The 26,004-nt window shown below is 46.4% G+C and overlaps 11 protein-coding genes and 1 pseudogene across 26 annotated transcripts in view, besides 2 other annotated features; 5 read left to right on the forward strand and 7 right to left on the reverse strand.

The window, feature by feature from the left end:
* Nucleotides 1–142: 142 nt before the first annotated feature.
* Gas41 lies at nucleotides 143–1,040 on the reverse strand. The gene is made up of 2 exons (NM_135242.3): nucleotides 424–1,040; nucleotides 143–365 (listed from the first exon to the last, which is right to left on the reverse strand). Exons 1-2 carry the CDS (start codon nucleotides 947–949, stop codon nucleotides 208–210), a joined length of 684 nt encoding a protein of 227 aa, NP_609086.1. The 5' UTR covers nucleotides 950–1,040; the 3' UTR covers nucleotides 143–207.
* A 213-nt stretch (nucleotides 1,041–1,253) lies between these two features.
* Nucleotides 1,254–5,419, forward strand: SA1 (Stromalin 1). Its single transcript, NM_057920.4, has 10 exons — nucleotides 1,254–1,442; nucleotides 1,506–1,821; nucleotides 1,878–2,051; nucleotides 2,107–2,406; nucleotides 2,460–2,893; nucleotides 2,953–3,788; nucleotides 3,848–4,206; nucleotides 4,267–4,557; nucleotides 4,620–5,160; nucleotides 5,226–5,419. The coding sequence occupies exons 1-10, from the start codon at nucleotides 1,372–1,374 to the stop codon at nucleotides 5,285–5,287; spliced, it is 3,384 nt and encodes a 1,127-aa protein (NP_477268.2). The 5' UTR covers nucleotides 1,254–1,371; the 3' UTR covers nucleotides 5,288–5,419.
* On the reverse strand, nucleotides 5,190–7,783 carry CG13775 (uncharacterized protein). Of its 3 annotated transcripts, none has more exons than NM_001298765.1 (3): nucleotides 7,451–7,783; nucleotides 6,090–7,052; nucleotides 5,190–6,035 (listed from the first exon to the last, which is right to left on the reverse strand). In NM_001298765.1, exons 1-3 carry the CDS (start codon nucleotides 7,703–7,705, stop codon nucleotides 5,418–5,420), a joined length of 1,836 nt encoding a protein of 611 aa, NP_001285694.1. In that variant the 5' UTR covers nucleotides 7,706–7,783; the 3' UTR covers nucleotides 5,190–5,417. The 3 variants fall into 3 exon arrangements, with proteins under 3 accessions (NP_001285694.1, NP_609087.1, NP_001285695.1); NM_135243.2 differs by having other exon boundaries at nucleotides 5,387–6,035; NM_001298766.1 differs by lacking the exon at nucleotides 7,451–7,783 and adding an exon at nucleotides 7,141–7,176 and having other exon boundaries at nucleotides 5,387–6,035.
* Nucleotides 7,784–7,840: 57 nt separating this feature from the next.
* CG3430 (uncharacterized protein) lies at nucleotides 7,841–9,937 on the forward strand. The gene is made up of 3 exons (NM_080707.4): nucleotides 7,841–9,120; nucleotides 9,179–9,422; nucleotides 9,489–9,937. The coding sequence occupies exons 1-3, from the start codon at nucleotides 7,931–7,933 to the stop codon at nucleotides 9,870–9,872; spliced, it is 1,818 nt and encodes a 605-aa protein (NP_542438.1). The 5' UTR covers nucleotides 7,841–7,930; the 3' UTR covers nucleotides 9,873–9,937.
* Nucleotides 9,932–11,161, reverse strand: Atac1 (Ada2a-containing complex component 1). Its single transcript, NM_135244.4, has one exon. The coding sequence runs from the start codon at nucleotides 11,084–11,086 to the stop codon at nucleotides 10,016–10,018; it is 1,071 nt and encodes a 356-aa protein (NP_609088.1). The 5' UTR covers nucleotides 11,087–11,161; the 3' UTR covers nucleotides 9,932–10,015.
* A 48-nt stretch (nucleotides 11,162–11,209) lies between these two features.
* On the forward strand, nucleotides 11,210–12,486 carry Hmgcl (3-Hydroxymethyl-3-methylglutaryl-CoA lyase). Of its 2 annotated transcripts, none has more exons than NM_001298767.1 (2): nucleotides 11,210–11,320; nucleotides 11,380–12,486. In NM_001298767.1, the coding sequence occupies exons 1-2, from the start codon at nucleotides 11,276–11,278 to the stop codon at nucleotides 12,304–12,306; spliced, it is 972 nt and encodes a 323-aa protein (NP_001285696.1). In that variant the 5' UTR covers nucleotides 11,210–11,275; the 3' UTR covers nucleotides 12,307–12,486. The 2 variants fall into 2 exon arrangements, with proteins under 2 accessions (NP_001285696.1, NP_609089.1); NM_135245.3 differs by having other exon boundaries at nucleotides 11,380–12,388.
* On the reverse strand, nucleotides 12,349–14,907 carry sip2 (septin interacting protein 2). Of its 5 annotated transcripts, NM_164722.2 has the most exons (4): nucleotides 14,772–14,907; nucleotides 14,577–14,688; nucleotides 12,728–14,387; nucleotides 12,349–12,663 (listed from the first exon to the last, which is right to left on the reverse strand). In NM_164722.2, exons 2-4 carry the CDS (start codon nucleotides 14,648–14,650, stop codon nucleotides 12,424–12,426), a joined length of 1,974 nt encoding a protein of 657 aa, NP_723234.2. In that variant the 5' UTR covers nucleotides 14,651–14,688; nucleotides 14,772–14,907; the 3' UTR covers nucleotides 12,349–12,423. The 5 variants fall into 5 exon arrangements, with proteins under 5 accessions (NP_723234.2, NP_609090.2, NP_723235.2 ...); NM_135246.3 differs by lacking the exon at nucleotides 14,577–14,688; NM_164723.1 differs by lacking the exons at nucleotides 14,577–14,688; nucleotides 14,772–14,907 and adding an exon at nucleotides 14,466–14,509.
* Nucleotides 14,908–15,253: 346 nt separating this feature from the next.
* On the forward strand, nucleotides 15,254–16,720 carry Coprox (Coproporphyrinogen oxidase). 2 transcript variants are annotated; one of them, NM_001298768.1, is made up of 1 exon: nucleotides 15,254–16,720. In NM_001298768.1, exon 1 carries the CDS (start codon nucleotides 15,352–15,354, stop codon nucleotides 16,522–16,524), a length of 1,173 nt encoding a protein of 390 aa, NP_001285697.1. In that variant the 5' UTR covers nucleotides 15,254–15,351; the 3' UTR covers nucleotides 16,525–16,720. The 2 variants fall into 2 exon arrangements, with proteins under 2 accessions (NP_001285697.1, NP_524777.1); NM_080038.4 differs by having other exon boundaries at nucleotides 15,254–16,645.
* Nucleotides 16,721–17,104: 384 nt separating this feature from the next.
* Nucleotides 17,105–17,175: a mobile genetic element.
* Nucleotides 17,176–17,612: 437 nt separating this feature from the next.
* On the reverse strand, nucleotides 17,613–18,477 carry Sumo (Small ubiquitin like modifier). Of its 2 annotated transcripts, none has more exons than NM_058063.4 (2): nucleotides 18,341–18,477; nucleotides 17,613–18,218 (listed from the first exon to the last, which is right to left on the reverse strand). In NM_058063.4, the coding sequence occupies exon 2, from the start codon at nucleotides 18,131–18,133 to the stop codon at nucleotides 17,861–17,863; it is 273 nt and encodes a 90-aa protein (NP_477411.1). In that variant the 5' UTR covers nucleotides 18,134–18,218; nucleotides 18,341–18,477; the 3' UTR covers nucleotides 17,613–17,860. The 2 variants fall into 2 exon arrangements, with proteins under 2 accessions (NP_477411.1, NP_001303312.1); NM_001316383.1 differs by having other exon boundaries at nucleotides 18,341–18,423.
* Nucleotides 18,369–18,419: a mobile genetic element.
* A 1,066-nt stretch (nucleotides 18,478–19,543) lies between the features above and the next one.
* snRNP-U1-70K (small ribonucleoprotein particle U1 subunit 70K) lies at nucleotides 19,544–22,570 on the reverse strand. Of its 2 annotated transcripts, none has more exons than NM_001273244.1 (2): nucleotides 22,422–22,570; nucleotides 19,544–22,342 (listed from the first exon to the last, which is right to left on the reverse strand). In NM_001273244.1, the coding sequence occupies exon 2, from the start codon at nucleotides 22,293–22,295 to the stop codon at nucleotides 20,949–20,951; it is 1,347 nt and encodes a 448-aa protein (NP_001260173.1). In that variant the 5' UTR covers nucleotides 22,296–22,342; nucleotides 22,422–22,570; the 3' UTR covers nucleotides 19,544–20,948. The 2 variants fall into 2 exon arrangements, with proteins under 2 accessions (NP_001260173.1, NP_477205.1); NM_057857.5 differs by having other exon boundaries at nucleotides 20,658–22,342.
* Nucleotides 22,571–23,075: 505 nt separating this feature from the next.
* CR43142 lies at nucleotides 23,076–23,629 on the forward strand (annotated as a pseudogene).
* Nucleotides 23,630–23,660: 31 nt separating this feature from the next.
* uif (uninflatable) overlaps nucleotides 23,661–26,004 on the reverse strand; it is a 37,532-nt gene continuing 35,188 nt past the window's right edge. For all 6 annotated transcript variants that reach the window (NM_135247.6, NM_001258993.2, NM_001258995.2 and 3 more), the window contains 3 exons: nucleotides 24,578–25,965; nucleotides 24,407–24,517; nucleotides 23,661–24,341 (listed from right to left, as the gene is read on the reverse strand). In NM_135247.6, coding sequence (NP_609091.4) covers nucleotides 24,310–24,341; nucleotides 24,407–24,517; nucleotides 24,578–25,965 — 1,531 coding nt within the window. In that variant the 3' untranslated portion in view covers nucleotides 23,661–24,309. The remainder of the gene's footprint in view (nucleotides 24,342–24,406; nucleotides 24,518–24,577; nucleotides 25,966–26,004) is intronic.

Raw genomic sequence — 26,004 nt, forward strand, 5'->3', positions numbered from 1 at the left:
GTTTATAGAGACTGCACTGATCCACATCAATAGCCATCGATATAATTTGCAATACTATAAAATTATGTCCTAAACCGTTTTGTTAGATTTGAATTAGTTACCCGAAGCCAAGAATTGGATATCACCGTTAAAATAATAAAATACATTTTCCAATATTTTATTTAATTAATAATTTTTAGATTATTTCTATAGAGAATTATGCACATTTTACGCAGGTTGCTTCTGCACCTTCGCCAATTCTGCCTTGAACTTCGAAATGGTCTCACGTGCCAGCTTTAGTTTGTCCTTAAGTGTAACAATCTCCCCCTTGACCTTCTGTTTTACATTCACAATGTTGTCCAACGTTTTCGTCTTCTTTTCCTCAACTAGAAAAGTATATATCTAATGAGTAAACATTCAAAATGGTAATCAGCTCATAGTTACAGTCAGTGTCATGGGTTAGCAACCCATTGGCGCTCTGTTCTGAAAGCAGGAGATAATGCTGCAAGATCTGGGTGGGCTCCTGGAACACTATTTCCTCATACGACTCCGAGACCAGGCCCTTCTTAGTGTCCATAGTGGTGCTAGAGGAGAGCTCGCCATCGACCACAGGCGATTGGAAGAGCTTAAGGATGTGGTAGCAGGTAACCGGGCGCTCTGATTGATCGTTGAAGTATATCTTGATGATCACCTCGAATTCACCCCATCCGGTCTCGGTAATCTCGTAGGGCGGCTTAACTACGATCCTGTTCGGATTAGCGTAGCTCTCGTGCAGCTTGAAATGCACCTTTTTCACGTAAATGGACATGTCCTCGTTGAAATAGGGCTTCAAATAGACTTTCCACTGATGCGTGTGTCCGTCCTCCTCGCGCTTCTTGCCGAAGGATCTGGCAATGTTTCCATACACTATGGGCTTTACTATAGTTACGCCCTTTAGTCGGCCACCCGAGTCTCCGCCAAAGTCAGTCATAATTCAACGATTTTAAGTTGTTTATGCTTCGTTAACTAAATATTGTTTTGGTTCTTCTTCTTGCTTTTCGGCTAGCAGTTGTTATCGATATATGGATGCACTGAATACCAGGGCTGAATATAATTATGGACATGAAAAAAAAGAATTAATTATTTAATTAATTTATTAATTAATTAACGAAAATTCCACAATAATTAATTTAAATATTTTAGCTGTATTTTATTTCTTTTAAGTTTAAGCCACTCTTATTTCTTAATTGCATCCCTTGTTTCCGATTGCGTCTTTCGATTGTTTTTGCACTGTATTGTGGGTTGTGGTTCCATCACTTGTATCAATCGGACGCTTTGGTCAAATTTTATTGTTTAATTTAAAATTAAATGATTTGAAGCCATATTTACCAGTGAGACAGTCAAATACATAAAATGATGGCGCGTCGCGGTGGAAAGCGCATACGTATGGATGATCCGCCGCCGGACTACGAGGAATTGCACAGGTACAGTTCTCCGTTTTCCCACCATTCGTGTTTGCCTATAAGAAATATGTAATTATTTTTTAGCGATGCCCTGAATGAGAGCACCTCGGATGCGGACAGCCCCACCAAACGGATGACCAGGCTCAGAGCGCGGGGCGGAGTGCGGGACAAACCGCCCATAATTGATGATGACGAGGATGACTTCTTCGCGCCAATCGCGCGCAAACGAAAGACTCCCGCCACCCGCAAGGGGCCAACAGAACGCAAGGAACGCGTTGAACGACCGCGCAAGGAGCCCGTCGACAAGGGACATCACGAGCGGATAGACAGTGAGCGGGAGATAACCACGGACGAGAATAGTCTCTACTATATTGTGCGACACTCGAAGAACCCTATTGCTGTAGGAGAAACAATTGCCTTTCTATTTCCCAAATACTAATCACACGTTCTTTTCAGAGCATTGTTGACCAATGGATTGAGCAGTATAAGGCAAACCGAGAAACGGCCCTGGTTGCACTGATGCAGTTTTTTATTAATGCTAGTGGTTGCAAGGGAAAGATATCCGAGGACATTCAGTATCCTGTTGATCACACATCAATTATCCGACGGATGACCGAAGAGTTTGACGAAGTAAGTCTGCTGGAGATGTGCCTGAAGCTTCTTATTCAATCGTAAAATATTTTAGGAAAGCGGCGAATATCCCTTGATCATGAGCGGAACGCAGTGGCGAAAGTTTAAAAATAATTTCTGCGATTTTGTGCAAACCCTTGTGAAGCAATGCCAGTACTCTATTATCTACGACCAGTTTCTGATGGACAACGTCATATCCCTGCTTACGGGCCTCTCCGATTCGCAGGTGCGAGCTTTTCGACACACAGCCACTCTGGCGGCCATGAAGTTGATGACGGCTTTGGTGGATGTCGCCCTATTGGTTTCGAATAACTTTGACAATGCTGCGAAGCAATTCGAAGCTGAACGCGTTAAGGTACGTTTGCCTATAACTACTTGGAATTAATTAATGATCCTAAAATTGTTTAGTCCCGAGATCGTCGTGCTTCTGACCGTTTGGACTCGCTTATGACTAAACGTTCCGAATTGGAAGAGAATATGGACGAGATAAAGAGCATGTTGACCTACATGTTCAAGTCGGTGTTCGTTCACCGCTACAGAGACAGTCTGCCTGATATACGAGCCATATGTATGGCCGAGATCGGCATCTGGATGGAAAACTATCCGCAAAACTTTCTTGACGACTCTTACCTTAAATATATCGGTTGGACGCTGCACGACAAGATCGGAGAGGTGCGCCTGCGATGTTTGCAGTCGTTGCTGCCGCTGTACGAGAAAGATGAGCTCAAAGGAAAACTTGAGTTGTTCACGTCAAAGTTTAAGGATAGGATTGTGGCCATGACGCTGGACAAGGAGTTTGAAGTGTCTGTTCATGCCGTCAAGCTGGTTATCAGTATCTTGAAGTAAATTACATTTTTTTGTTTTAAGGAATGTTATTCACCAAGCTCATGTTTATTTTCAGAATCCACCCAGAGATTTTGGCTGACAAGGATTGTGAAATTGTCTACGAGTTGGTTTACTCTTCACATCGTGGTGTGGCTCAGGCAGCAGCTGAGTTCTTAAATGTTCGCCTGTTTCACTTAACTGCCGACATGGAAGAGACGAAGACAAAACGTGGGAAAGTGCGTATGCCCAATACACCGCTGGTTCGGGACTTGGTGCAGTTCTTTATCGAATCCGAACTTCACGAACATGGGGCCTACCTTGTAGACTCCTTCATCGATAGCAATGATATGGTAAGGGACTGGGAGTGTATGACGGATCTGCTTCTGGAAGAGCCGGGACCCAATGAAGAGGTCCTTGACAATAAGCAGGAATCGACACTCATCGAGATCATGGTCAGCAGCGTTAAACAATCAGCGACTGGAGAAGTTCCAGTCGGTCGCGCTAGCAATCGCAAATGTACGCTCAGTGCCAAGGAGCTAAAGGCTATTCAAGATGAGAAGGCGAAGTTGACCGAACACTTCATTGTCACCCTACCGTCCTTGCTAGAAAAGTATCAAGCAGACAGCGAAAAGCTGGCCAATCTCCTTGCAGTTCCACAGTATTTCGATCTCAATCTGTACACCACCAATCGTCAAGAGGGCAATCTTCAGGCACTGTTAGATCGCATCAATCAGGTAATGAGCATGCACACAGGTCGCGAGGTTCTGGAAACTTGTGCAAAAACGCTAGAATGTCTTTGTGCCGAGGGTAGTGCCACGTACACCAGATGCAATATCGCCAGATCCAACATCATCGAGAGCGCTGTCAACAAGTACAAGGATGCAATCGAGGAATGGCGAAACCTCATACAAGGTGATAAAATAATGACACGTTTTAGCTTGACTATATTACTTATTATGTTTTGTTTGAAGGCGAGGAGACCCCTAATGAGGATGACATCTACAATATTACCATCACCCTTAAGGTCCTTTCCATTCTGTACTCCTCGCACAACCTTAATCCCTGGGAGCTGTTTAAGTCCCTGTTCCAGGACGTAGAGGAGGCGCAGTCTAAAGAGAACATCGATCGCTGTCTGCCCAACGAAGCCTTAGTCTACTGTATAGAAGCTTGTTACTTTTCCATAAGCTGGGGACTGCAGTATGTGGAAAACGAATGCGAGTCAGTTAATGTGACCGAGGTGGTGGCTGAGCTGCGCAACAATTTGGATACCTTTATGGGAGCCTGCTTTGAACTAACCCGCGATGGACCCACAGTTCAGATTCAAGAGGCGGTACGTTTTGAAATGTACAAATCACTATTTGGAAAACTTTAATATCATTATAATTTACAGGCGTACCAATCCATTTGCGATCTGCTCATCATTTTCTCCGACAAGTTGGCTCGCAGTGAGATCGAACATATACGCGGCTTGGAGTACAAGTCGCGCATGGATGAGCACCTAATCTTGGACAATTTCGTGCAGCACTATGTATTCTCCCTTAAACAAGATGTGGCACAGGATGAAACCAGAATCGAGGAGCTGCATAAGAAACGTAATTTCTTGGCCTGCTACTGCAAATTGGTGGTGTACAATATAATTCCAACGATGCGTGCAGCCAGTATATTTAAGTATTACGTTAAGGTAAGTGAGCACGAGAAAATATCTGAAAGTTCTATGTTTATCCATTATCTTTCTATTTTCAGTGCTACAACGACTATGGAGACATAATTAAGGCCACGTTGGGAAAAGCCCGTGAGATTAATAAGGTTAACTTCGCTATGACGCTCCTTTTGAGCCTGATCACAGTCTTTAAGAGTCTGCAGGAGCAGAGTGAGGATGGCATAGTTTCAAAGAGTTCGCAAGAGTTTGTGGACCTCAAGGAGTTGGCCAAGCGATTTGCGCTCACATTTGGTTTCGATGCCATCAAGAATCGCGAATCTGTGGCCGCCATTCATCGTGGTGGCATTTATTTCGCTGCGAACAAGGAGCCAGATGATCCGGTGCGGGCTCCAACTCGCTTGCTCTTCCTGGAGGTTTTGAACGAGTTCAACTACAAGCTACTGAAGCAAGACAAGAAGGTCATAATGAGCTTTCTGGACAAGATAATACCACCCGCAATGCCATCCAGCCGAGCTGAGGAATGGCAGCCGCTGATATTATATCGCAATTCCTTGCTACATGGCGAAACTGATCAAGCGCCCGTCGCCAGCAAACGAGCCTACACACGTAAACGTCGAGATCATGGTAAGAATTTCATAGCTTTCATTTTATTTAGAATCAACATTATGAAAAACATGTTTTTAATTTAGATGAAGAAGAGGAGGAGGAGGAAGACGAAGAGGAACACAATGATCCTGATTACAGGGGCTAGGACCCATCAGGCAATCAGCCATACACGCGGCTTAAGTGCAAAATCTAATTTTCCGGAAAATCAAGTAGTTGTAAGATTAAAGCTAATATTATGTACATAAATACGTTTAAATTATATAAATTACTGTATCCTAATTGATTTCCGAATTGCTAAAGCTAAAGTTGGCCTTCATGAGCAACATTTTGGATGCACTTTCGGGGCTCAAGCCCGCCTGCATGTCGAAATACAAGTGCGTTGATTTTCTAAATAAGCCTTCACTAACCACACTTGCTGCTGGTGCTGATAAGAATTTCCTAACAATGCCATACAAGGATATGTATTTTATGTTGCTCCTCCACCAAATCAGGGGATCCATGTTCCTATCGATTCTGGGTTCGGAGTTGTATAGATATAGCAGATTCTTAATCTGAGACTGGGAGCCCATTGACGTATTTGGCTGTTGAGTGTTCGTCGTTCCAGTTGTCAGTATGCTATCCAGAATGCTATCGATCTTTGATTCATTCTTCTGGGACGATGTGGATGACACTTTGATTATTTTCAGCGGTGGCTGACCATTGCAATCCTCTGGCACTCCAGCGAGCTGAAGCAGAACTTCATTGGCCACCAACTGCTCCTCACGTTCGGTGAAAAATGCTTGCTTATATCTCGGATCCAAATATGTGGCCATCAAAAAGTTGATGTCGCTAGTGATGTGGGCGAACTTCATTTCCAGTTCTTCAAGCAACTTTCTGGCGAAACTGCATATAGTCTAGACATTCGAAATATTAGACAATACTTTATGGTTTTATCTACTGCAACTTACCACAGATGAGACAAAGTTATGGACATCTGTTCGGAGGGAATCCCGTAAAGCGGCAACCAGCGGGATTACGGATGAGGTGGTCGTAGATGGATTGCTCCATATCTTGATTGTTTCTTCACAAGGCTGCATTACTTTGCTGCACAAATCGATCTCTATCCATTCATCTGGATATATTTGGACCAGACTATACTCTTCGCAGTACAAGGATAGAGCATCTTTCATTCGAAACACGCTGCTCATCATCTGAAAAGCGGAATTCCATTGACAGGGATCGTAAGGTGTAAGTGTGCACGGGTCTCGCGTCAAGCGGATCTCTTGAATGAATTTCAGATGATCGTTGGCCATCTTAGACGACGCAAAATGGTCAACTATTTGCTTGCACTTGGATGAAAGGTTCTGCAGTAATTCGTTCGATTGCAAAGCAAATCGAACGCACATCTGCAGGCGGTGCACACTGCAATCGGGCAGGGAACCTGGCAGCGCCGTCATCTCGTCCCTGATTACGCAGTGTATCTTCTCTTTGGGCACCTCAATGGCCAAGCTGGGCACAAGATCTCGAATGCAACAAGCTAGCTTCGAAGTGCTTTCGTAATTCAGAGCCTCGCATTTCAGCATTAGGCGGTGAGTCTGAAAATCCCTTGATATTCCGGAGCAGGACAAGCTCAGCAGTCCTTCGCCTTTGTCACCACGCCAGAGACTCGTAGACAACGATATGGCATCCAGCAGATCCACCTGTTGCTTCAAATGCTGATGCATTTTCCTTTGTATATCCTCGCACAGTATCTTCTCATAGTAGCTCCTTGGTTGAATCGTGTACCGCGGCTGCAGCGTCCTAATGAAATTTACGAATCCTGGTCCTTCAATGAACTCAAAGGAGTGATTTAGTAGCATGAGGGCCAACTTCTCATCACAGCGTTTGCTGTAGGATATATCCTCGGTGTCCAATGGATCTGAATCTGTTTCCTAAAATGATTAATAGAATAATTTAATGCATCAGATTAGTGAAAAACGCATAATTTATAAAAATATAATACTAAGACCATAACAGTACATTTTTAAAACCTCCTTAACTACACTTTATAAACACAACACATGTTTGCCGATCTAGCCAAACGCGGATAAAAATCCGCATCCGCTGTTGCTATATTAGTAAAAAGTTTTAAATAAGAGAAGGCATAAATTACTTTATGAACTACCAAAGAAACTATATTTGAATGGAAACTTAAGTTTGGGGAAACCATCTCCACATGACAGAATATCTAGAAGGGCATGTACCCCGATTTCACATAAGGTACACTTCTTGCACAGTACATATGCATGTACATAGGTATGTATGCACATCTATATGCTATCCCACTTACGTGCAGATTCAATTCTAGCTGGGCTGTGGGGTGCTGTGGCGAACCGATGGAGATCTCGCTCTTAACCAGGTCCAGGTACTTTATGTCCCCGGATAGAGATAGGAACTCCGGTGGGTGCTTGCTCTTCAGATGATTCCGCAGACATGTTGTGCCGCGTCCTCGCCTCGAGTAGTTCCTGTTGCACAGCAGACAGGTGGCCACTGTGCCGGATGTCTTGTAGAAGTACTGCCACACATTGCTTTTCTTCTTGCTCATCGCTGCAATTCTTTGGTAATTCTCAAATTGTACATTTTTTGCGGATGTCCACATCCGCCTCTACATCCGTTCTGCGGCAGAGTTCGACATCCCTGGCAGATATCGATAGGCCCATCGATGACCATCACTAATATGCTGCAATCAGTTTTTGGCGCGCCAAAGCAGCTGTTGTTTTTTGCATTCGAGGTTTTTGAGGCATTTGCAAATTCATTCGTTAACTAGATAATGCCCTGTGCGATGGAGCTGCCCAGCACGCCCGATGAACTGGCCGCCCAGCAAGCGGACAGCGCTGCACTCAAGGACTTGCTCAAGGATCCCAGTCGTTGGCACTCGATTCCCCTGCTCAACTACACGCCTCTTCACAAGCTGAAGGATCAGACTCTGGTGCGCTTTCGTGGAATGATCCAGGACATGATGGACCCAGAAATCTATCTGGAGCGCTACGAAGTGAAATCCGCCGACGGCAGCAAACGTGTACAGGAAGGAAAGTACAGGGACTGCTTGAAAATAGCCAATGGCGAAGTGATTGACTACAACGCCGATGGAAACGTGCATGGAGAGAGGCGTACCATGTTCGTGGTCTCTGTGCCTGGTCTGAACGATTGGAGCAAGGAGCATGAGAAGCTGTGCTGTCCCCAGATCGATTTGGCCAGTCTGGGTCAATCTCCCAGTTCAGCCAAGAAGCGGACTATTGTAGGCGAAGAAGAAGCCATGGATGTGGACGTTGCGAGCGAAACAACGTTCAAGCGACCCTGCCTAAAAGAGATTCAAAAAGATAGCGAGCCAGTCGGCGCCTCCAAATCCTCTGTTCTTGGGTCTGATTACCTGATTAACTCGCCTCTGCCGGATCGTCCCAGCATGGCATGCATGGTAAAGGTTTACGAGGAGTTCGATACCTACCAGCTTAACTCGCTGGTCGACTTTGTGGGCTTTCTGTCAGTGGATGCTTCACTAGACGCCGCTACCCTGGAAATAGACGATTGTGAAAACTTGAGTGAACTGCAGGCAGCTCATCCATCGCCATTTCTTATACCCCGCCTGCATGCCTTCGGAGTCCAGGTGCTGCCGCATGCCAATCCGCTGCTGGACAAAAGCCTTCGACAGCCAACGGAAATATGTGAGGAGACGTATCCAACCCACCTTGCTGTGCACAAAGATCTGCGCATGCTTCTTAAACTCTGCCTCTTTGATGACGATCTGGCTGCCGAGTATTTGCTCTCCCACCTAATATCTACGGTCTACAGTCGTTCTGAGATGCAGAGCATCGGCAAGTTCGCCCTTAACCTTTGTAATCTCCCTAAGAATTGTGAGGCGTATGCAACCAAGTTGTATCAAATTCTGGAGCTGCTACTGCCGGCCAGCCATTACATGCCCATGACTCTCGTCACACTAAACACGGCAGCCTTTGCCCCAAAGTAAGTTGGCTAAGCAGAAATAGTATAAAATTGAATACCTATTAATGAGTACTTGCAGGAAGGATTATGAGACAAACAAGCTGGTTTCCGGCGTACTACAGTTGGCTCCCCATACGCATTTGGTGCTCGACGAGACGTGCATGCAACAGGGCAAGCTGGAGGCCAATGGTGTTCATGCCGTTCAGCATTTAGCGCACTTGATCAATAATCAGGAACTGAAGTGCGACTTTCAGTATTACCAAATAGACTACCAAGCAAATATTCCAGTTCTCGTGCTCAGTGAAGGGCGAAGTATGTTGCCGGTAAGAATATAAGTTTATATAAATAATCATTATATCCAATAGAAACTATTAATGATATGTTTTCAGAGCGATTTTGTGCTGCCCATTAATGCCGATTCTAAGGCCGTGGAACTTGTTGATGAATCTCTAAAGGCAGCCCACCACTATCTGCAGCCATCACGTCTGCAGCAGTTTCGCAAGTACTTGACCACAGCGCGCACTAGCGGCTTCAACGTGAGCGAGGAGCACACTGAAATGATCCAGCAGGATTTCGTGGACATGCGTAAAGCTAATGTCAAAAGTAATGCCGATGATCTGCATGGATTGCTGGTCCTCTCACGGCTGCTGGGCATCGCCCGGGGGAAGGATACGTTGGACAAAGAAACATGGCAGCTGGCTACGGAGTTCGAAGCAAAGCGTCGCCAGCGTATTCAATCTCTGCCGAAATCATCTGCCCAATTGCGCAATTAAGAGGGCCTCTCTTTTATACCATTTAATATTAAGTTTTTATAAATAAAATAGAATTTTTTAAAATTATTCTCTTTATATTTAATTTGTAGCTTTACAGGCAAGTCTAGTAATTTAGTACTCAAGTAAATGGGACTCTAGGAGCGTCATGACTCTTGGTCCACTACAACTTCATGACTTAAATGCTCGAAACGCCCTTCGATTAGCTGACTGGCCAGGCAATCTCCGCACAGATTAAGGTAACAATAACAACTGTTACAACGCCATTGGGTCCTGGTCACAGATGCCTCTTCGCACTCGGCACACTTGGCGGCCAGCAAGTCTGGCTCATATCCGTCCTCCATTTCCCGTTTCTCGTCCTGAATGGCTGATAGAAGCTTAAGGCATAGTTCCTGTTTTCGCTTTGACTCCGCATTCAGATCGGCATCCATGTACTCGGATTCGATCTTTGGTTCGATCTTGGATGCCGGCATAAGGAGCATATCGCTCGCAGGCGATGGGATTCGCAGGTCGTCAAATGTGAAATCGTCCTCTGGCATTTGTAGCGATATATTATGAGCGGGGAAGAAGGTTGACTTGCGAAGTTTGATCTTCGGCTTACTCAAACCAGGACGTCGATGCTTGGGTATGCGACCGGGCACAGGCATTCCGGCATCGTGCAGCTTTTGGAAATACTTCTGGACACGACTATACACTTGCTGTGCCGTTCTGTTGCCCAAGGCCTTCGCTATCTTCCCGAATCTGCGCATTTCCACTTCCTCTGGCGGATACTGGATGAGCAGCTGCTCCAAGCGACTCTGCTCTTCGTTGGTCCACAAGCGATTGAAATTCTCCGACCGTCCATTGCTCCTGTCCCGATTCTTGTTCGCCTCTTGCGTCCATGAAGACGCATCGGTCGGTGTCTCATTTGTGCCCCCTTCCTCGTCATTGGGCGACAGAGTTGGCAAGTCCGGTAGAACGGTCGTGGTGATGTAATTATCCGCTATCAAAGGCTCGTTGTTTCGCAGTTTGTCCAGCATATGTTGCGGATTCTCCAAGTAGATATTTTGTGTGGCTTCCAATTCCTCAATCTGCTGATGCACCCGAATCCTTTGTGCCTGCAGCACGGCCAAAGTGCGCAGCAAATTGGTATAGCACTGGTTGCCACGCAGGGCCAGGTGCTCGGTCTCAAAGTGAAACACATCCTCATCTTCTGCAGATATCTCTGCTATTTCCATTACAAAGAATTAGCACCAAATACCCGTTTGTATACAAAAAATGTGTTTACGCCTCTGCGCTAGAGATGGCAGCTCATTAAGCAAAACAGTTATCGAAATTTAGCAACATATCGATCTTGGATCATTATCAGCTGTTATCAGCGAAAAAAGAAGAAGCGGAATACGTAACGTTTATTTACAAATTTAGCAATGATAAGTGCACCAATTCGCTCTATCCTTGCACTTACAGCAAAGGTAATTTCACGGAAAATCGAACGCACTTGACAATATTTTAATAATTTTAAAACTAACAGCGCACGGCGGTTACAAGCGCGGCCAATCAGGTGCGAATTGTGGAGGTTGGACCGCGGGATGGTCTTCAAAACGAGCCCAAACTCCTGCCGGCAGCCACCAAGATCGAGCTGATCAACCAATTGTCCGAAACAGGACTGCGAACCATAGAAGCCACCAGCTTTGTGAGCGCCAAATGGGTGCCACAGATGGGCGACAATGCCGAAGTGCTGAAAGGAATCCGCAAAGTGACTGGTATAAGCTATCCAGTCCTCACGCCTAATCTGAAGGGATTCGAGAGTGCTCTGGAGGCGGGAGCCGAGGAGGTGGCAGTCTTTGGAGCCGCATCTGATGCGTTTTCGCTGAAGAACGTTAATTGCACGGCAGCTGAGGCCATCGAACGATTTAAACCTGTGCTGAAAGCAGCCCAAAAGCATGGTGTGCGCGTCCGGGGCTACGTTTCCACCGTGGTTGGCTGCCCGTACGAGGGTGCTGTTGCGCCGAGTGCTGTCGTCAAAGTGGTGGAAGCCCTGTACCAAATGGGCTGCTATGAGATCTCATTGGGCGACACCATTGGTGTGGGCACTCCAGGCACAATGCGCCGAATGCTGGATGAGGTGACCAAGGTCGTCCCGGCTAAAGATCTGGCCGTGCACTGCCACGACACTTATGGTCAGGCTCTGAGCAACATACTGGTCTCACTGGACTATGGCATTCGGGTGGTGGACTCTTCCGTTTCTGGCTTGGGCGGATGTCCTTACGCCAAGGGGGCGTCAGGCAACGCAGCCACCGAGGATGTGGTCTACTTACTGCACGGCATGGGCCTCGATACTGGCGTCAACCTAGACAAACTGATCCAAGTGGGGCGGTACATCTGCACCGAACTGGGCAGAACCTCAGAGTCCAAGGTTAATCGAGCGTGGAAGGGACCGCAGGCGCGAGTTAAGTGATGATGCAAGCATTGATACTATCAAACGAAAACGAAGGCATTTACTAGCACTAGTTACACAATACATTTATTATCGTTGCAATATTTAGTCAAGGAGCGTGAAGTACTTTTATGGGCCTTAAAACTTTTGGGCATCTCTTATTGTGTATAAGGACACGTCGCCTGAGGCGAGCGACAGATCAGCCAGGCTGTGATTGGCGCGTCGTGGGATATGCGAAGACGACGGATTGCGGACTGCCTCGCCGGGCATTTTCATTTTGCCATCGTGGCGCATAACAGTAGGCTCCACGGCGGAGTTGAGGTATTTTTGAATTTGAGGTACCTTCGGCATGGGCAAAGGAGTTCGTTCATCAACCACCTGTTCAATGGAAGGTATTAGTTTACGTTCACTCATCATGGCTTATATATAAATTTAAACTTACATGCTTGATTTCGGAAGATATGTAAGCCTTTTTGGGAAGCAGATCAGCGGCTGAATCGATTCCATTGATAATTAAAGATTCCGCTTCACTGGACTTGGGTGTTTCGTCCTTTGTTGCGAAAAGTGCTTTAGGATGACACAAGCGAGACTCCTGCTCCAACTCACTGATGGCCAGTGTAGATAGCATATCAGAACTCGTTGGACGGAATGTACTCATTAGCGGAGCAGTACCAGACTTCTGGGTGTAGGTGCGTATGGGACTGACTATGTTGGCGTATGGCTGCTTTATCTGATTTTGGCGACGCTGAGGAATACCAGAGGCTGCACTGAAAAATTTCTTTTTGGTCCACTCCATGGTGAGGCCGACATTGAGCGGCTTTCTACCCGTGCTAGATGAACCTACAACTGTTTGTGGCTGATTAGATGACCGCAGCGGAATTGATGGCTGCAAAAAGGCTACAGCCGGTGATTTTGGTTCCGGCTTCGGTGAAACAACGAACGTGCTTTGTTTGGTCTTGGGCAGCACAGGGCAATCTGCCTTGACTGCGGCGACTGAAGGAGCCCCACCTGCCATGTACTCCATACCCTTTTGCATCATGTACTCCATTTCTTCCATGGTATCATTGAAATGCAACGAATTTTCCTTATTTTCAACGCTCTTCTCCGCTGGTTTCTGCTCAGTGTGATCTTTTCCGTGGACTGAGGACACACGGGACGTGTCTTCTTGTTTTACTTCTGGAACTAGCTGCACTTCTTCATCGTCAGAAGAGGATAGCTCGATTATTGTATCCTCTATATCGTCCTCTTCCTCCTCGACCTCATCCTTCGGAAGTGAGGCCAGCTCTCTAAGACTGCCATGAAGATCGCTTAAGAGCTCCAGCTCCTCTCCCTTGGACATTCCTGGTGGCTTGGCCTTGGCAATTGCGGCGTAAAACAATTCGTCGACGTTTAGGAGCGTTCCACTGAGGGAAGTATCCGTGGCTGTTTCGTAAGAACTAGATGCATTTGTCTTTAGGGTGCGAGCGCTTTGGAAGCTTGTGTGTGAAGACACATCAGACGACTCCAGTTCGCTGTCTTCGATGATGGTTGAGGGGCGAAGCAGCCCCACCATTTTGACAGGCGAAACCTTGGTCAATGCTTTAGGAGTCAGCCCAGAGTCGGATGAGGTCTCGTCCATTCCGGCCAGGGTGTTGTCCCAAAAGCGCGACGGCGCCTCAATGTCCTCCAGGTGAGTGCACTCCGCCCCCTTGACGGGACTTTCGTTCTCCAATAGATCGTCTTCTGTACCCACTGCCTCTAGCATGCGACGCAGTGCATCGATCTCTTTCTGATCGTCGGTGCTATGATCCCTAGCCCTGGCCATCACCTGACTCCGGTCCTCGCTGTGCAGGTACTGGAAAAGAGTGCTATCCGGATCGGAACCGGTTTTGTCGCACATGCGCTCAAAGGCACTGAAGCTATCATCGCCATCGTCCAAGTGCTCCAAGTCACCTGCCTCGTACATAGTATCCTCGCCGAGATTAACAGTCCTTTGACTGGCAGAATTAACGGCCAGAACTTTCTTGGCCCGCGCCTCCAAGGGTCTCCTCAAATCCTCGTCGATCTCCAAACTATAGCGCATATCCTTCGTTTCGTCCATTTTCACGGGCTTTTTCGGCAAGCTGAAAAAGGAAAACTGTTATTAGTTTTCTCAACTAAATTGTATGTGTGTCTAAACTGTCCAAACTATTTATGCGTACTGTTTCTCTAACAATTTTGACATGCAGGTGGCTTGTTTGAAAGTAAATGACTACAAATTCATCGAACACTAGTGCAACACTATCCAAGGATGGGTTTCAATGTGTATTTACCGCTCGGTCATTAGAAACTGACGGAGTTTCTGACGCCATTCCTCAGTGTTTTGGAATTTCTTGAGGCCAGACATCGTGAGTGTGCGAGTGTGCGTGTGTCCTGGGTGCAAAACTCCAGTCGACGGGATAAACACGTATAATTGCGCGTTGACTATAGTTCAGAGGATTTAGAGTTCGCTCCAGTCGATCACCTACCTTCTGGCAATAGTATTCACGCAGATCTTCCTTAATCTTCAAGGCGCACACGCAAATATTTCATGGATTTCTTCACAGCACGCTCATTTGCCAACGATCGACGCGCCTTTGCAGTCGTTTATTTCAAATGCCACGACAGAGTGCCCGTATTGCGCTTATATTTTTGAATGGGGTATTCCAATGGACACTACACATATACATCATCGGAGTTATATCACTTATAACAAATAATAATATAAAATTAAGACAAATATGTCTACCATTAAAAGCAATTGTACTGCTCCGTAACTTTTAACATATATTATTTATTATTATTATTTTGTGTATATATACAGACATATTGAGCTAGCTAGTGTTCTTAACAATATATAATATTTTTATAAGAACGTTACAACTTCTTGTATCTCTGTAAATAGAACAAAATCGCGAGCCCCCTATTTTCGGTATATTTTGGTGATATCACGGTCACACCGGCGACTATGCAACTAGAAATGCCGGGTCAGTGAAAGATAACAAACAAACTGCGTTCGGCGAAAGTACTTAAGTTAAGTTAAAAATTTGAAGTAGGCGAGAGCACATAATGAACGCACTCCGTCACACGATATCCCTGGTATCGCTGGGCACCTTTCAACTGGTGCGCCGGACCAGGGGGCCGCACGCCAGAGGCTTTCTCCTCGGCACGGGATTGGGCCTGGCCAGCTTTTCGGCGGTCACGTACGCACATTCCGCGGAGGCTGTCGACCCAAAGGTCAACGGGGTGCAGATGAACACCTCGCGGTTCATGGCCGAGCCCATCACCGACTCCAAGGCACTGCTGGGGGACAAGGAGAACATGCGTCATCGCATGGAGATCCTGATCATGGAGATCCAGGCGGAGTTTTGCCGCGCCCTGGAGGCGGAGGAGAACTGTGGCCAGAAGTTCAAGGTGGACCGGTGGGAGCGGCCTGAGGGCGGAGGCGGCATCACTTGCGTCCTGCAGGATGGCGATGTGTTCGAGAAGGCAGGCGTCAATATATCCGTGGTCACCGGTTCGTTGCCCCCGGCTGCAGTACAACAGATGCGGGCTCGCGGCAAGAATCTGAAGGAGGGCGCCTCGTTGCCGTTCTTTGCCAGCGGTGTGAGTGCCGTGATCCATCCGAGGAATCCCCATGTCCCCACCATTCACTTCAACTATCGTTATTTTGAAGTGGAAACTGCCAAGGGGGAGAAGCAGTGGTGGTTTGGTGGCGGCACGGATCTGACGCCCTATTACCTCTGCGAGAAGGACGCCTCCCACTTCCACCAGACGCTGAAGTCCGCCTGCGATGAGCACGATCCCACCTACTACCCGCGCTTTAAGAAGTGGTGCGACGACTACTTCCGCATCAAGCATCGCAACGAGAGCCGCGGCATTGGCGGAATCTTTTTCGACGACATCGATTCGCCCAACCAGGAGGCGGCCTTCAACTTTGTGTCAAGCTGCGCCAGGGCCGTGATTCCCTCCTACGTGCCGCTGGTACGAAAGCACAAAAATCGGGAGTATGGCAACAACGAACGACAGTGGCAATTGCTGCGCCGCGGGCGCTACGTGGAGTTCAATTTGATCTACGATCGTGGCACCAAGTTCGGTCTATACACGCCTGGAGCCCGGTACGAGAGCATCCTGATGTCCCTGCCCCTGCACGCCCGCTGGGAGTACATGCACGAGCCCAAGTCCCAGTCCGAGGAGGGCAAACTGATGAAGGTCCTGAAGAACCCCAAGGATTGGGTCTAAGCTATTTTTAATTGTTCTTAAGAGGGAACCGGTGCCTTTTGCATTATATTTAAAACTTAATGTGTACATATTGTAATTGTTGTTGCAAATAAACATGACAAAATGTTATTGTTTCCTAACTATTTATCCATATTTGAAAAACTAGTTTATTCCATTCAACATACAGTATACATTGGCAAATAATACTATAAATTGGACTCAACAAGTAAAATTAAATACATAATGTTAATGAATTTTAATTTTATTACGAGTTATGAAATTCATCTATGAAATGCAACAAAGTATGAACAAACTCAATAGACTTCGACTTTGACTCATTACTTTGCTTCTCAATACATAATTAAAGGGCCTGGAAAATAAATGTTTTACAATATAAAGTATATATGTATGGTGCTGAGTCATGGTGAGACAGCAAAAAATCTATAAGAAAAATTTCGGAAATTTTTACCCAATACCAATATTAAAAATGAACACATATACATATACATATACAGCCGGTCTAATATAACAGGACCTGTCGACATGACTTCATGTATGCATACGTACATATCTACTTTTTAATTTTTCATCATAGTTTTTTTTTACACAACTGTACCTTTGAAAATTTAAGCACATACGCACATACATCATGAATGGTATGTATGTATACATGGTATACATACACAATCATCATGTATGGCTTGGCTTTCACAAACACACAAGCGTATTACTAGATCCCAATTTTGAGGTTATAGTTACCTCTATGTAATTTCCAGAAGGTTCTCAAAACTGACGTCATTTTTTTTTCTTGTTCAAATTTGAGGTTATGTTTTCCCAGACTTCGCAAATTCGCAGGCGTATATGTATGCTTGTACTTTTCCCGCAAATTCAGTGTTCTCCGATGTGTATGTATATCAATTTGCACGCACACACGCGCACTGGACCCAGTCCTGCTCGCACACAGACGTGCCATGCCAATGACAGTGTGTGTGCGTGCTGTTTAGAAAGAGGGTCACAAAGCGGGAAATTCGCACCGGCTTTTCGTTGCAGAAGGGCAAAAACAAACGCCGATCAGGCGCAGGAATAAATAGCGAAAGACGGCAAATTTTGTGTAGTTTATAAAATGCTTTATTTACCATTTTCTTGTCTGCAAATGTTTTTGTTATTTACGCACACAGACGCATTTAGAATCTACAGTTGTACTAAAAGCATATTCAATCGATTCTTAGGGCCTGGTTTGTTGGATTCTTCATGTTGTTGTTGTTGTGTTTTTGCTTTTGTGGTTTTTCTTGTATTTTTTTCTTTTTCGTTTTAAGTGTGTAGTTGTAAGAGGAGTAACTAACTTAACTAAGTAATCTTATGGAGCGCCACCAGTCTGCTGCTGGTAAACCTCGATGGTGTCGCCCTCCTCCATCTCCAGCGAGGTCGGAGTGTCGTTCTCGTTGATGGGCTGTCCGTCGAAACGGAAGCGCACCACCTGCATGGAGAGTCCGGCACGGTCGCAGTAGGCGTTCATCAGCTTCCTCAAGGGTGTGTGCTTCTTGATCTTGAACTGGACGACGGCGTTGTCCTGGCCGAGGACCTTCAGGTTGATGTGCTCGGTCTCACCTCCCTTCTTTTCGTCAGACATGTTGATTTTTTGGTTGCTTGTTGAAGCTGCTAAGTGGTCAAAAAAGTTTTTTTTTTCTTTTGCGGAGCGTCGAATGCCGGGCGTGCTGTACGAAAAAAAACGAGGCAAAATGTCCAATTAAGTACGCGGAAATTGGTAAACCACACGTAAAAACTAAGCACAATACCGCGGGGCAGCAACTAATCGCGTAGAAATGCAAAAATTTACCTGATTTCCTCAAATTCAGTGCTTGCTGATGGAAGTTGAAATTTATCACAAGCGGCTTCCTTTTGCTTCTGCTACAGCTACACGCCAAAAAAACTGGTGCTGGACCTACCTCGTTAACTTTTGCGATACTATCGGTGTGTATCGATACACGATAGGTAGTCGATAGATTCGCCAGCAACCATCCATTATTGTCACTGTTTCGGTTTTCGGTCACGTTTTTCCTAACAAGTAATTTTGATATATGCCGAAAAGAAAAAATATTCAAACAATTGGACTAAAAAATGTAATGCTAAGCACGCAATCGATTTAAATAGCATTTAAAGCATATTAGAGAGTCAATATATATGTTTAATATAAATATGAATGTTAATATTTAAATAGAAGCATAAGTATTGGGATGGTTCGTAAAGATGAATATTACGGAAAATTAAAAAAAAAGTGATATGAGAATTGCAATTCAAGCAATATCTATACCCATAATTAATTCACATTACTTGTTAGCCAATGTGAGCAGGGCCACATCAAATTATTTAACTATCGGCGAACATAATTGAATTTTTCGAGTTGCTTGTAGGCCAGTGTACGCAGGGCAGCATACAAATATTTAACTATCGGGTACTCAATGGCAAAGGGAATCGAATTAAAGAAAGGCAGAATAATAAGTTACTGGGTAGTTTTTTGTAGCATTCGACAAGATTACGGCTAAAGTTTATATTCGCATGCAAAATACAGTTAGAATATTCCAGTTTCTTTATGTTGCTGAGATAGCAGTCAATTATATCGATATGTCGCCTATTGATATACGCAGTATGCCATTTTAGAAGCAAAGGTAGCGATCAGCTGATACCCATTACTCGTAATATAACTGGGTACATAGGTACTTATCGGGTTGGAATGAAAAATGCTTGCTATTGATATTCAATGTTTCATCCTTGAAATTAGTCCCTTTTACTTTAACATTTTCTATCATATCCGCTTATAATAATTTGCGACATATGTGAATGTTTTCCAATAGAGGTCGCATTTAATGTCCATAGATTTCACAATGCTTTATTTGCAACAAATGTATACATTTTTAAAGAGATTCCAAGGACGCCACTGCAAATCTTCTTATCCAGGACATATAGACCAGTTTAACAAGCGAAAATTGTAAAAAATTCAAGTCATCTTGATAAATACTTAGAAATGAAACAAGTACTTTTTCGTGTAAGGAGGAATTCTTTTCTTTATTTGATCAAATCTAAATGTGACATTGATCTCTGTCCGCTTTTCTTAATAATGGTGTAATAGGAAAAATGCCCTGCTACACAATAGTTTGTTTCCCGTATGTCGCACGGTACGAAAAGGCAATTGCATGGATCCTGTCTGCCAAACAATACAATACAAAAATAAAAGACCCCCAGAATTTTGTCACCGTCCGCAATCCAAAGTGGAGGCTAACCAGCTCGAAAGACCCCTGACCTGACCAACCACAACCAATCGTTACCAGTTACCAAAAGCAAACCTTTGCGCAGTTTTCTGTTTGTTCTATGCGAGTTTCCGCCGCGGATTCGTCTTCAGTACGATAACAATCAGCTCAACGTACATGAAAAGATCGAAATGGTAAATTGGTTACAGACATAATGGATGAATGGAGTAGATTGCCACAGGCCATCGGAGCAGTTCGCAATGTGTACCAAACAGAGGAAAGCTCCCTTACACTAACTCACTCATCCATCCGATCCACGGCGGTTAGGCGAGGATATCGTAATCTTACCGGGGCAAACTTACGGAAAAGGTTTTGGTTTACAAAATTTCTTAGCCCGGAATCAACTTACACGCCACACCACCACACAACACAGGCAACCTAGAGCGGAGGAGATTGGAAAAGTATTGCGGTAGCTGTCTTGATTCTAGAGCTGTCCTAGAACGGTAGACGCATGGATTAGTGAGGTTTGTGCGTAGACCAAATTACCTGATGTGGGCTTGGAATTTAGACTTGGGCATGGGCTACGAATACTGGCGGAACTAATTTTCGTTTTTGGATTACTGTTTGTTTGATTAAATACTTATGCTTTTGCTTTCACACTAGTCAGAGTCAGATTTTCAATTGATTGAAAACTGCAAAAAAACAGAGAAAATAAAAGGCACGAGTTAGTGCAAGGGTTTGTATTGTTCAGCTTATTATGTTAGGTGAGTTAGAAAATCCCAGGAACCACCATGGGATGGAGTAACCATATAGTACGGTGTATGCGCCACCGAAAGCGTTCCAGCTCCTGACTCTCCGTATTCCCTTTAACCCCCTTACCAAAGGTGGGGAAACAAACACATGAGGGCTAGCTTTATTTTACTTACTGTTTTCATATTCATTTGTTAAGAGTTACTTATAAATTTAAGTGATTTAAGCTACGCACACATTAGCGGATTCTGCGTTTAGCGGTCGGGTTTTCTATAATCTTGTTCTACTTGGCCCTCCTCCAAGTGGTACCTTAAAATTTTCTGTGTAAAATGGATAGCTACGGTTAGGCTCTCCAGGATTGGGGTGCCTCGGAGTCGAATGAATAAATAGTTGCGACTCACAGACGTCTGACTTCTAGAAATATTAACCTTGACACATCGCTCCATGACTCTACTGACGCCACCAACTCGGGTCGCCGGAGCTCTGCTGGCCATTGTCGGGATTGGGATTCGTGCTGGCATTTCCACGCCCCAAAATGGGCGGCGGCGGCACACTGAACATATTGTGATGCGCAGGCGGCGGCCGGTACTTCTCCTCATCCTCATCGTCGATCTCACGCTTGATGGTCGCGTTCTGGTAGTCAAATGTGGGATAGCCATCGTCGACGGGCTCCTCCTTGATCTTGATGACATCCATATCACGGAAATCGGGCTTGCGCTCCTTGACATCGCCGCCGGATCCGGTGCCGCGTTCTCGATCCCTTCTCTCTCGCTTCCGTTCGCGACGCTCCCTGGAGGATTCGCGTTCGCGAGACTTGGAGCGCTTCTTTTTCTTCTCACGCTCGCGATCGCGATCACGCTCGCGCTCCCTGTCCCGCCGATCGCGGCGGTCGAACTCGTCGTACCGCTCCCGGCTGCCCGCTCGTCGTTTTCTGCGCTCGCGAGAACGGCTGCGCGAGCGACCGTTGCTAGCCACAGCGCCCCGTCCGCGATCTCGTTCACGGTCGCGGCGTTCCCTGGAGCGGGAACGTCGACGTTCCGCACCGAAACCGCGTCCGGGCCGGGCATCCAGGCCATTGGAGCCGCCGCCGCGTCCAGGACCCTCGCGATCCTCACGCTCCCGCTCCAGCCGGTAGCGCTCGCGTTCCCTCTCGTTGTCCTCGCGGCCGGAGTGCTTAATGTTGACATCGTTGCCGCCGCGGCGCGTTCCACCCAGACCGCCGCCCAGGCGTCGGGGCAGCCAGCCCTTGACCGTGCGAGCCCGCTCCACGTCCACCAGGACGCGCTTGCTGTCGATCTTCTTACCATCGGCGTGCTTGTAGGCGGCATGCATGTCCCGCTCGTGCTCGTACTCGATGAAGGCGTAGCCCTTGGGTTTACCTGATTCCTGGTCGTGGATCAGGACGATCTTCTTGATGGGCCCGTAGAACTCGAACTCACGCCGCAGCTTCGACTCGGACGTGTCGTAGTTGATGCGTGCAATGAACAGCGTGCGAAACGGGTCCTCCGTGGCATTTTTGATCTCTGTGGGGTCCCACAGCGCTATCTCACGCTCCAGCTTGTAGGCCACTTGCTCGGCCTTCTCGCGCCGGCGTCGCTCCAGCCGCTCCTGACGCGTTTCCACCGTTTTCGGCAGCGGCGTGTCCTTGGGATCCTCGAAATCGGCCATGAACTTGGCCACTCCCAGGTAGCCGCGAGACTTCTTCTCGTGCGGCAGCTTGTCCACCGGCGGCATGAACGGGATGGGCTCCCGTGCCGCGAACAGCGCCAGCAGATTCGGCGGCAGATATTGGGTCATTTTGTGGGCTTTTTTGTTTTGTTTTACCTTTTCCTGAAGTTCCTCGTCTGCAAAAAAACGGTCAGTTTGAGGTTAGGTTGGAGTTTGTTTACTCCACAAGGGATAGTAAGCGCTGGCGCAACTCACCTTAAACAGCCATCCGCTTGGCAAGAATAAATCTAGGGTACTTCGTTTAAGTACCAGTAATATAATTCGGTGCAGACCAAGTATTTTCCCGATTTTCTTTAGTTTTTCGCCTGGCTTGAGTAGCAAGTGTGACCCCCGCGCGGTCTATGAATTAAGCGGAAGAATTCCGCATGAAATACTGATTAGTAATTAAATATACTACTTACGTTATAAAATATAAATACCACAAATAGGTGTGTGTCTCGGACATCCAGAGTACTATAAATAGGGGGTTCGAATCCATGCTAAAAGTAAGTTTCTCGGTTTTATAGTTGCCCCTTTTCCCACTCGCGTTCAATTGCTATTTGCTACATCACTTGCTGCTGCTTCACCATCTCGCTCGCACATTCCATAACTGAGTAACGGTTACGTGAAGTTTACGTTAAATTTCGTATTTTAAATGAATTTTATAAAATTGAAGTTTTTTGTAGAATATTTTCCTTCATGCGAATTCATAAAAACTTTCTTTTGGGATATTAATTGTTAGGCTGTCATAAACGATGCTCAAAACGTTTTCAAATTTATTTTTAGTTTAGTTTAAATCACTATTCTTTTGCTTTCAAGTCAAACACTGTGAAAAATTTATAGTTTTATTAAAATCAATTGAGCGCAATTATGACCAGCTGGGAGTGCGTTTACTTAGCTGGATTACTCCGCATGATCCAATCCCTGGCGTTTTATTCCAGAAGTTCAAATAATCCGGCAGCTACCCTCGCTTATTGTGGGTCTTGCTGCGATGGATCTTATATGGGACACTTGCTTCGTTCCTCAGGCACTTCATAATCTGCCGGAAGTGCTAGTGTCATACCTGCTTTTGGGGATTGCCGTCCAGGTGATCTGGAAATCAGTGGATTTTATATGTGTCATCCTGATGAGGGTCATAATGCTCGGCAATGGTCTCGCCTCGGAGATTGACTATAACAACTACGAGAGCTACTGGGTGGGCATGGTTACTGTGCCATTGTCCCACCTGATCCTTTTATTAGCCATGGCATTGACTATTTCCACATGTTACACGATGGCATAATCAACGTGAAGTCGAAGGTTGAGCTGAACTGAAAGGAGGCCTCGGAGTACATCACTCGCAATCCGAGGAAGTAGCTGTGCCGCATTGTTCCGATTCTGGAGGAGCACAAGGATCTGGCACGCCGATAGCGTCAGCAATAAAGTGAAACTTGCGATAGGCATGCGAATTCAATTGGATTTGTTTGTTTCGTTTATTTTATACAAGAAAATTTATAAAATTAATTGTCATACATAATAATTAAATTGCTTTTATTTAAATTACAAAATAACGACTATATTTGATTTGCTTTTTACAGCACTCGCGCATTTGTTCAACAAGCTTGGACAAACTAAATGGTTTGGAAAAATCTATCTTTATATATATATATATATATTAGCATATATGTATTGCAATTTGGTACCGCGTCAAGCATGGTAAGTTCGAGTTTCTTGTATAGGTAAATAATACTTAAGATTAAAACAATATTTCATTTATTAAATTACGCATAAGTTCGACTTAATTTCATGTAGTTTGCATACCTAAAGAGCACATATGGGAGTTACTATTACTCGTATAAAAGCCATCTCATCTCCGCTTGACTTTAATCGCCAAAAGCCTTGCATTAAGTCACGTAATATCCGAGATGGGGGACTATAGATGGATCGTAGATGGATCGCCGAATATTACGTTGATTCAATGCAAGGCTCTCCAGTGAGTATTCTTCGGCGCGGGCAGTGGGCGGCGTCACTGTTCTGACAGTGAGTTAGCTGCTGCAACCCATTCGTTATTTATGACCACATTTTACACATTAAAGCAGCTGGTTATCTGTAGTTTATCGTCGTTCTACTGCACTTCGCTATCACTATCACTCTTCTCTAAAAATAATAGATAATACTTCAATATGGAAGATTCAATGGTAAGGTAGCAATGGTAATCGTACCCTTCTTGCCCGTGTAGGCGTGACGTTTCAGTCGGTCGTATAAGTCTTCTTTAGTTCCATAGAGCGAGGCATTCGATCTGGCCAACGTGCTCATCTTACCGCCATGCAGACCTATTGAGAATTAGAATAAAGCAAGAATTGACAATGCTACTTCGATTAGGGATAACTCACCATCCTTCATGTACGTTTCATTGTAGAAGTTGGGCATCTCCCAGCCATCCTCCTCGTCGTCGTAGTAGTGCGCATATGTGCTGTGATGCGATGGCGCGATGGACTCCGCGTAGGGCGTGTGGGCGCCGTAGTAGAAGTTCACCTGCGAGCCGGTCTGGTCAATCGCAGGTGTTAGCATCTTCTTGGGATCCCTGCGCTTCGTGGAGCGCACGCAAATCATCCAGATGAGCAGGACAATGATGATGATAAAGATCACCGCTCCGGCAATGCCACCGGCGATGTAGGCAAACTCCGAGCGTTCCGCACAGTGGGGACCCGTAAAGGAGCCCACACAGCGGCAAGATGGTGTGCCCTTCAAGTCCTTGACACACGCACCAGAGTTCTCGCAGAAGCCATCGCACACATCCGTGCAGGCCATGCCCGTTCCATTGAATCCTGGCTTGCATTCGCACTTAAAGTCCGACGTCTCCGGCACCATGATGCAGTAGGCATTGACATCGCAGTGCGGCTTGCCCTCTGCAATGTGCTCGCACGGATTGGTGCACTCGCTCTTCGAGGTGGCGCCAGTGATCTTGGTACTGTGGTTCGGTGGGCACTGCAGACAGGAGGTCTGCTGCGACTCCGATTGGTAGTATCCCTTGCGGCACTCGATGCACATATTCTGTGTGGCATTCAGGTACGTACCCGCCGAGCAGACGGGCAGTGTGCACTCCTCCACCGAACTGGCGCCCACCTTGGGCGTCGTCCTGCCCAGCGGACAGGCGGCGCAGGATGGCTGCACGCCCTGCAGGCGGTATGTTCCACGTGGGCAGGGCTCGCAGCGTCCATCGGCACCCAGTTGCTGGCCAGAGCTGCACTCATCGCGACACTCCTTGCGTGACGTGGCCTCCGTGGAGCGCGTTGTCTGTCCCAGACCGCATAGCTCACAGCTAAAGGAACCCTCGTTGGGCTGGTAGAATCCATGGCCGCAGGAGCGGCACAGACCCGTTTCCGCGTCAAAGTACTTGCCAGCTGGGCAGCGCTCCTTGCAGTCCGCCGCGGAGCGTGCTCCCGGACCGGCAGTCACTCCTGGTCTTCCAGCAATCACCGGGCACTTGCTGCACTGCAGCTGACCCGCCTCCGACTGGTAGGTTCCGCGCGAGCAGGCTATGCACGTCTTGTTGGCGCTGTCGTAGAAGGTGCCGATGGCACAGGGTACACAGTCGGGTATCATCACCACCTGGCCCACGGGACAGGCGTACTCCGAGCCCAGTTCCAGGGAAGCCGGATCAGGCACTGTGTTGGGCAGAATCTCCTGCACGGCGAACTGATCGTCCTCGAGGATGAGCTTCTCCAGCAGCTGCTTGACAGTGCTTCGTTCGCCCGTCGATGTGTGCACCACGGGATCACTGAAGATGAATGGAAACAAGGTGGATTAGTTTCGGTTC

The sequence above is a fragment of the Drosophila melanogaster genome, chromosome 2L, assembly GCF_000001215.4.
Source record: "Drosophila melanogaster chromosome 2L".
Lineage (NCBI taxonomy): Eukaryota > Metazoa > Arthropoda > Insecta > Diptera > Drosophilidae > Drosophila > Drosophila melanogaster.

What these genes read in the sequence shown, in the direction of transcription:
- Gas41 (NM_135242.3), bottom strand. Translation starts at nt 949, where the DNA reads ATGACTGACTTTGGCGGAGACTCGGGTGGCCGACTAAAGGGCGTAACT. An exon ending in GCTAACCCATGACACTGACT is followed by an intron (nt 366 to 423) that starts GTAACTATGAGC and finishes ATACTTTTCTAG; the next exon opens with TTGAGGAAAAGAAGACGAAA.
- SA1 (NM_057920.4), top strand. Translation starts at nt 1,372, where the DNA reads ATGATGGCGCGTCGCGGTGGAAAGCGCATACGTATGGATGATCCGCCG. An exon ending in ACTCGAAGAACCCTATTGCT is followed by an intron (nt 1,822 to 1,877) that starts GTAGGAGAAACA and finishes CGTTCTTTTCAG; the next exon opens with AGCATTGTTGACCAATGGAT. An exon ending in ATGGCGAAACCTCATACAAG is followed by an intron (nt 3,789 to 3,847) that starts GTGATAAAATAA and finishes TTTTGTTTGAAG; the next exon opens with GCGAGGAGACCCCTAATGAG.
- CG13775 (NM_001298765.1), bottom strand. Translation starts at nt 7,705, where the DNA reads ATGAGCAAGAAGAAAAGCAATGTGTGGCAGTACTTCTACAAGACATCC. An exon ending in AGCTAGAATTGAATCTGCAC is followed by an intron (nt 7,053 to 7,450) that starts GTAAGTGGGATA and finishes TAATCATTTTAG; the next exon opens with GAAACAGATTCAGATCCATT. An exon ending in ATAACTTTGTCTCATCTGTG is followed by an intron (nt 6,036 to 6,089) that starts GTAAGTTGCAGT and finishes TCGAATGTCTAG; the next exon opens with ACTATATGCAGTTTCGCCAG.
- CG3430 (NM_080707.4), top strand. Translation starts at nt 7,931, where the DNA reads ATGCCCTGTGCGATGGAGCTGCCCAGCACGCCCGATGAACTGGCCGCC. An exon ending in ACGGCAGCCTTTGCCCCAAA is followed by an intron (nt 9,121 to 9,178) that starts GTAAGTTGGCTA and finishes GAGTACTTGCAG; the next exon opens with GAAGGATTATGAGACAAACA. An exon ending in AAGGGCGAAGTATGTTGCCG is followed by an intron (nt 9,423 to 9,488) that starts GTAAGAATATAA and finishes ATATGTTTTCAG; the next exon opens with AGCGATTTTGTGCTGCCCAT.
- Atac1 (NM_135244.4), bottom strand. Translation starts at nt 11,086, where the DNA reads ATGGAAATAGCAGAGATATCTGCAGAAGATGAGGATGTGTTTCACTTT.
- Hmgcl (NM_001298767.1), top strand. Translation starts at nt 11,276, where the DNA reads ATGATAAGTGCACCAATTCGCTCTATCCTTGCACTTACAGCAAAG. An exon ending in TCCTTGCACTTACAGCAAAG is followed by an intron (nt 11,321 to 11,379) that starts GTAATTTCACGG and finishes TAAAACTAACAG; the next exon opens with CGCACGGCGGTTACAAGCGC.
- sip2 (NM_164722.2), bottom strand. Translation starts at nt 14,650, where the DNA reads ATGTCTGGCCTCAAGAAATTCCAAAACACTGAGGAATGGCGTCAGAAA. An exon ending in CAGTTTCTAATGACCGAGCG is followed by an intron (nt 14,388 to 14,576) that starts GTAAATACACAT and finishes TTCCTTTTTCAG; the next exon opens with CTTGCCGAAAAAGCCCGTGA. An exon ending in TATCTTCCGAAATCAAGCAT is followed by an intron (nt 12,664 to 12,727) that starts GTAAGTTTAAAT and finishes TCCATTGAACAG; the next exon opens with GTGGTTGATGAACGAACTCC.
- Coprox (NM_001298768.1), top strand. Translation starts at nt 15,352, where the DNA reads ATGAACGCACTCCGTCACACGATATCCCTGGTATCGCTGGGCACCTTT.
- Sumo (NM_058063.4), bottom strand. Translation starts at nt 18,133, where the DNA reads ATGTCTGACGAAAAGAAGGGAGGTGAGACCGAGCACATCAACCTGAAG.
- snRNP-U1-70K (NM_001273244.1), bottom strand. Translation starts at nt 22,295, where the DNA reads ATGACCCAATATCTGCCGCCGAATCTGCTGGCGCTGTTCGCGGCACGG.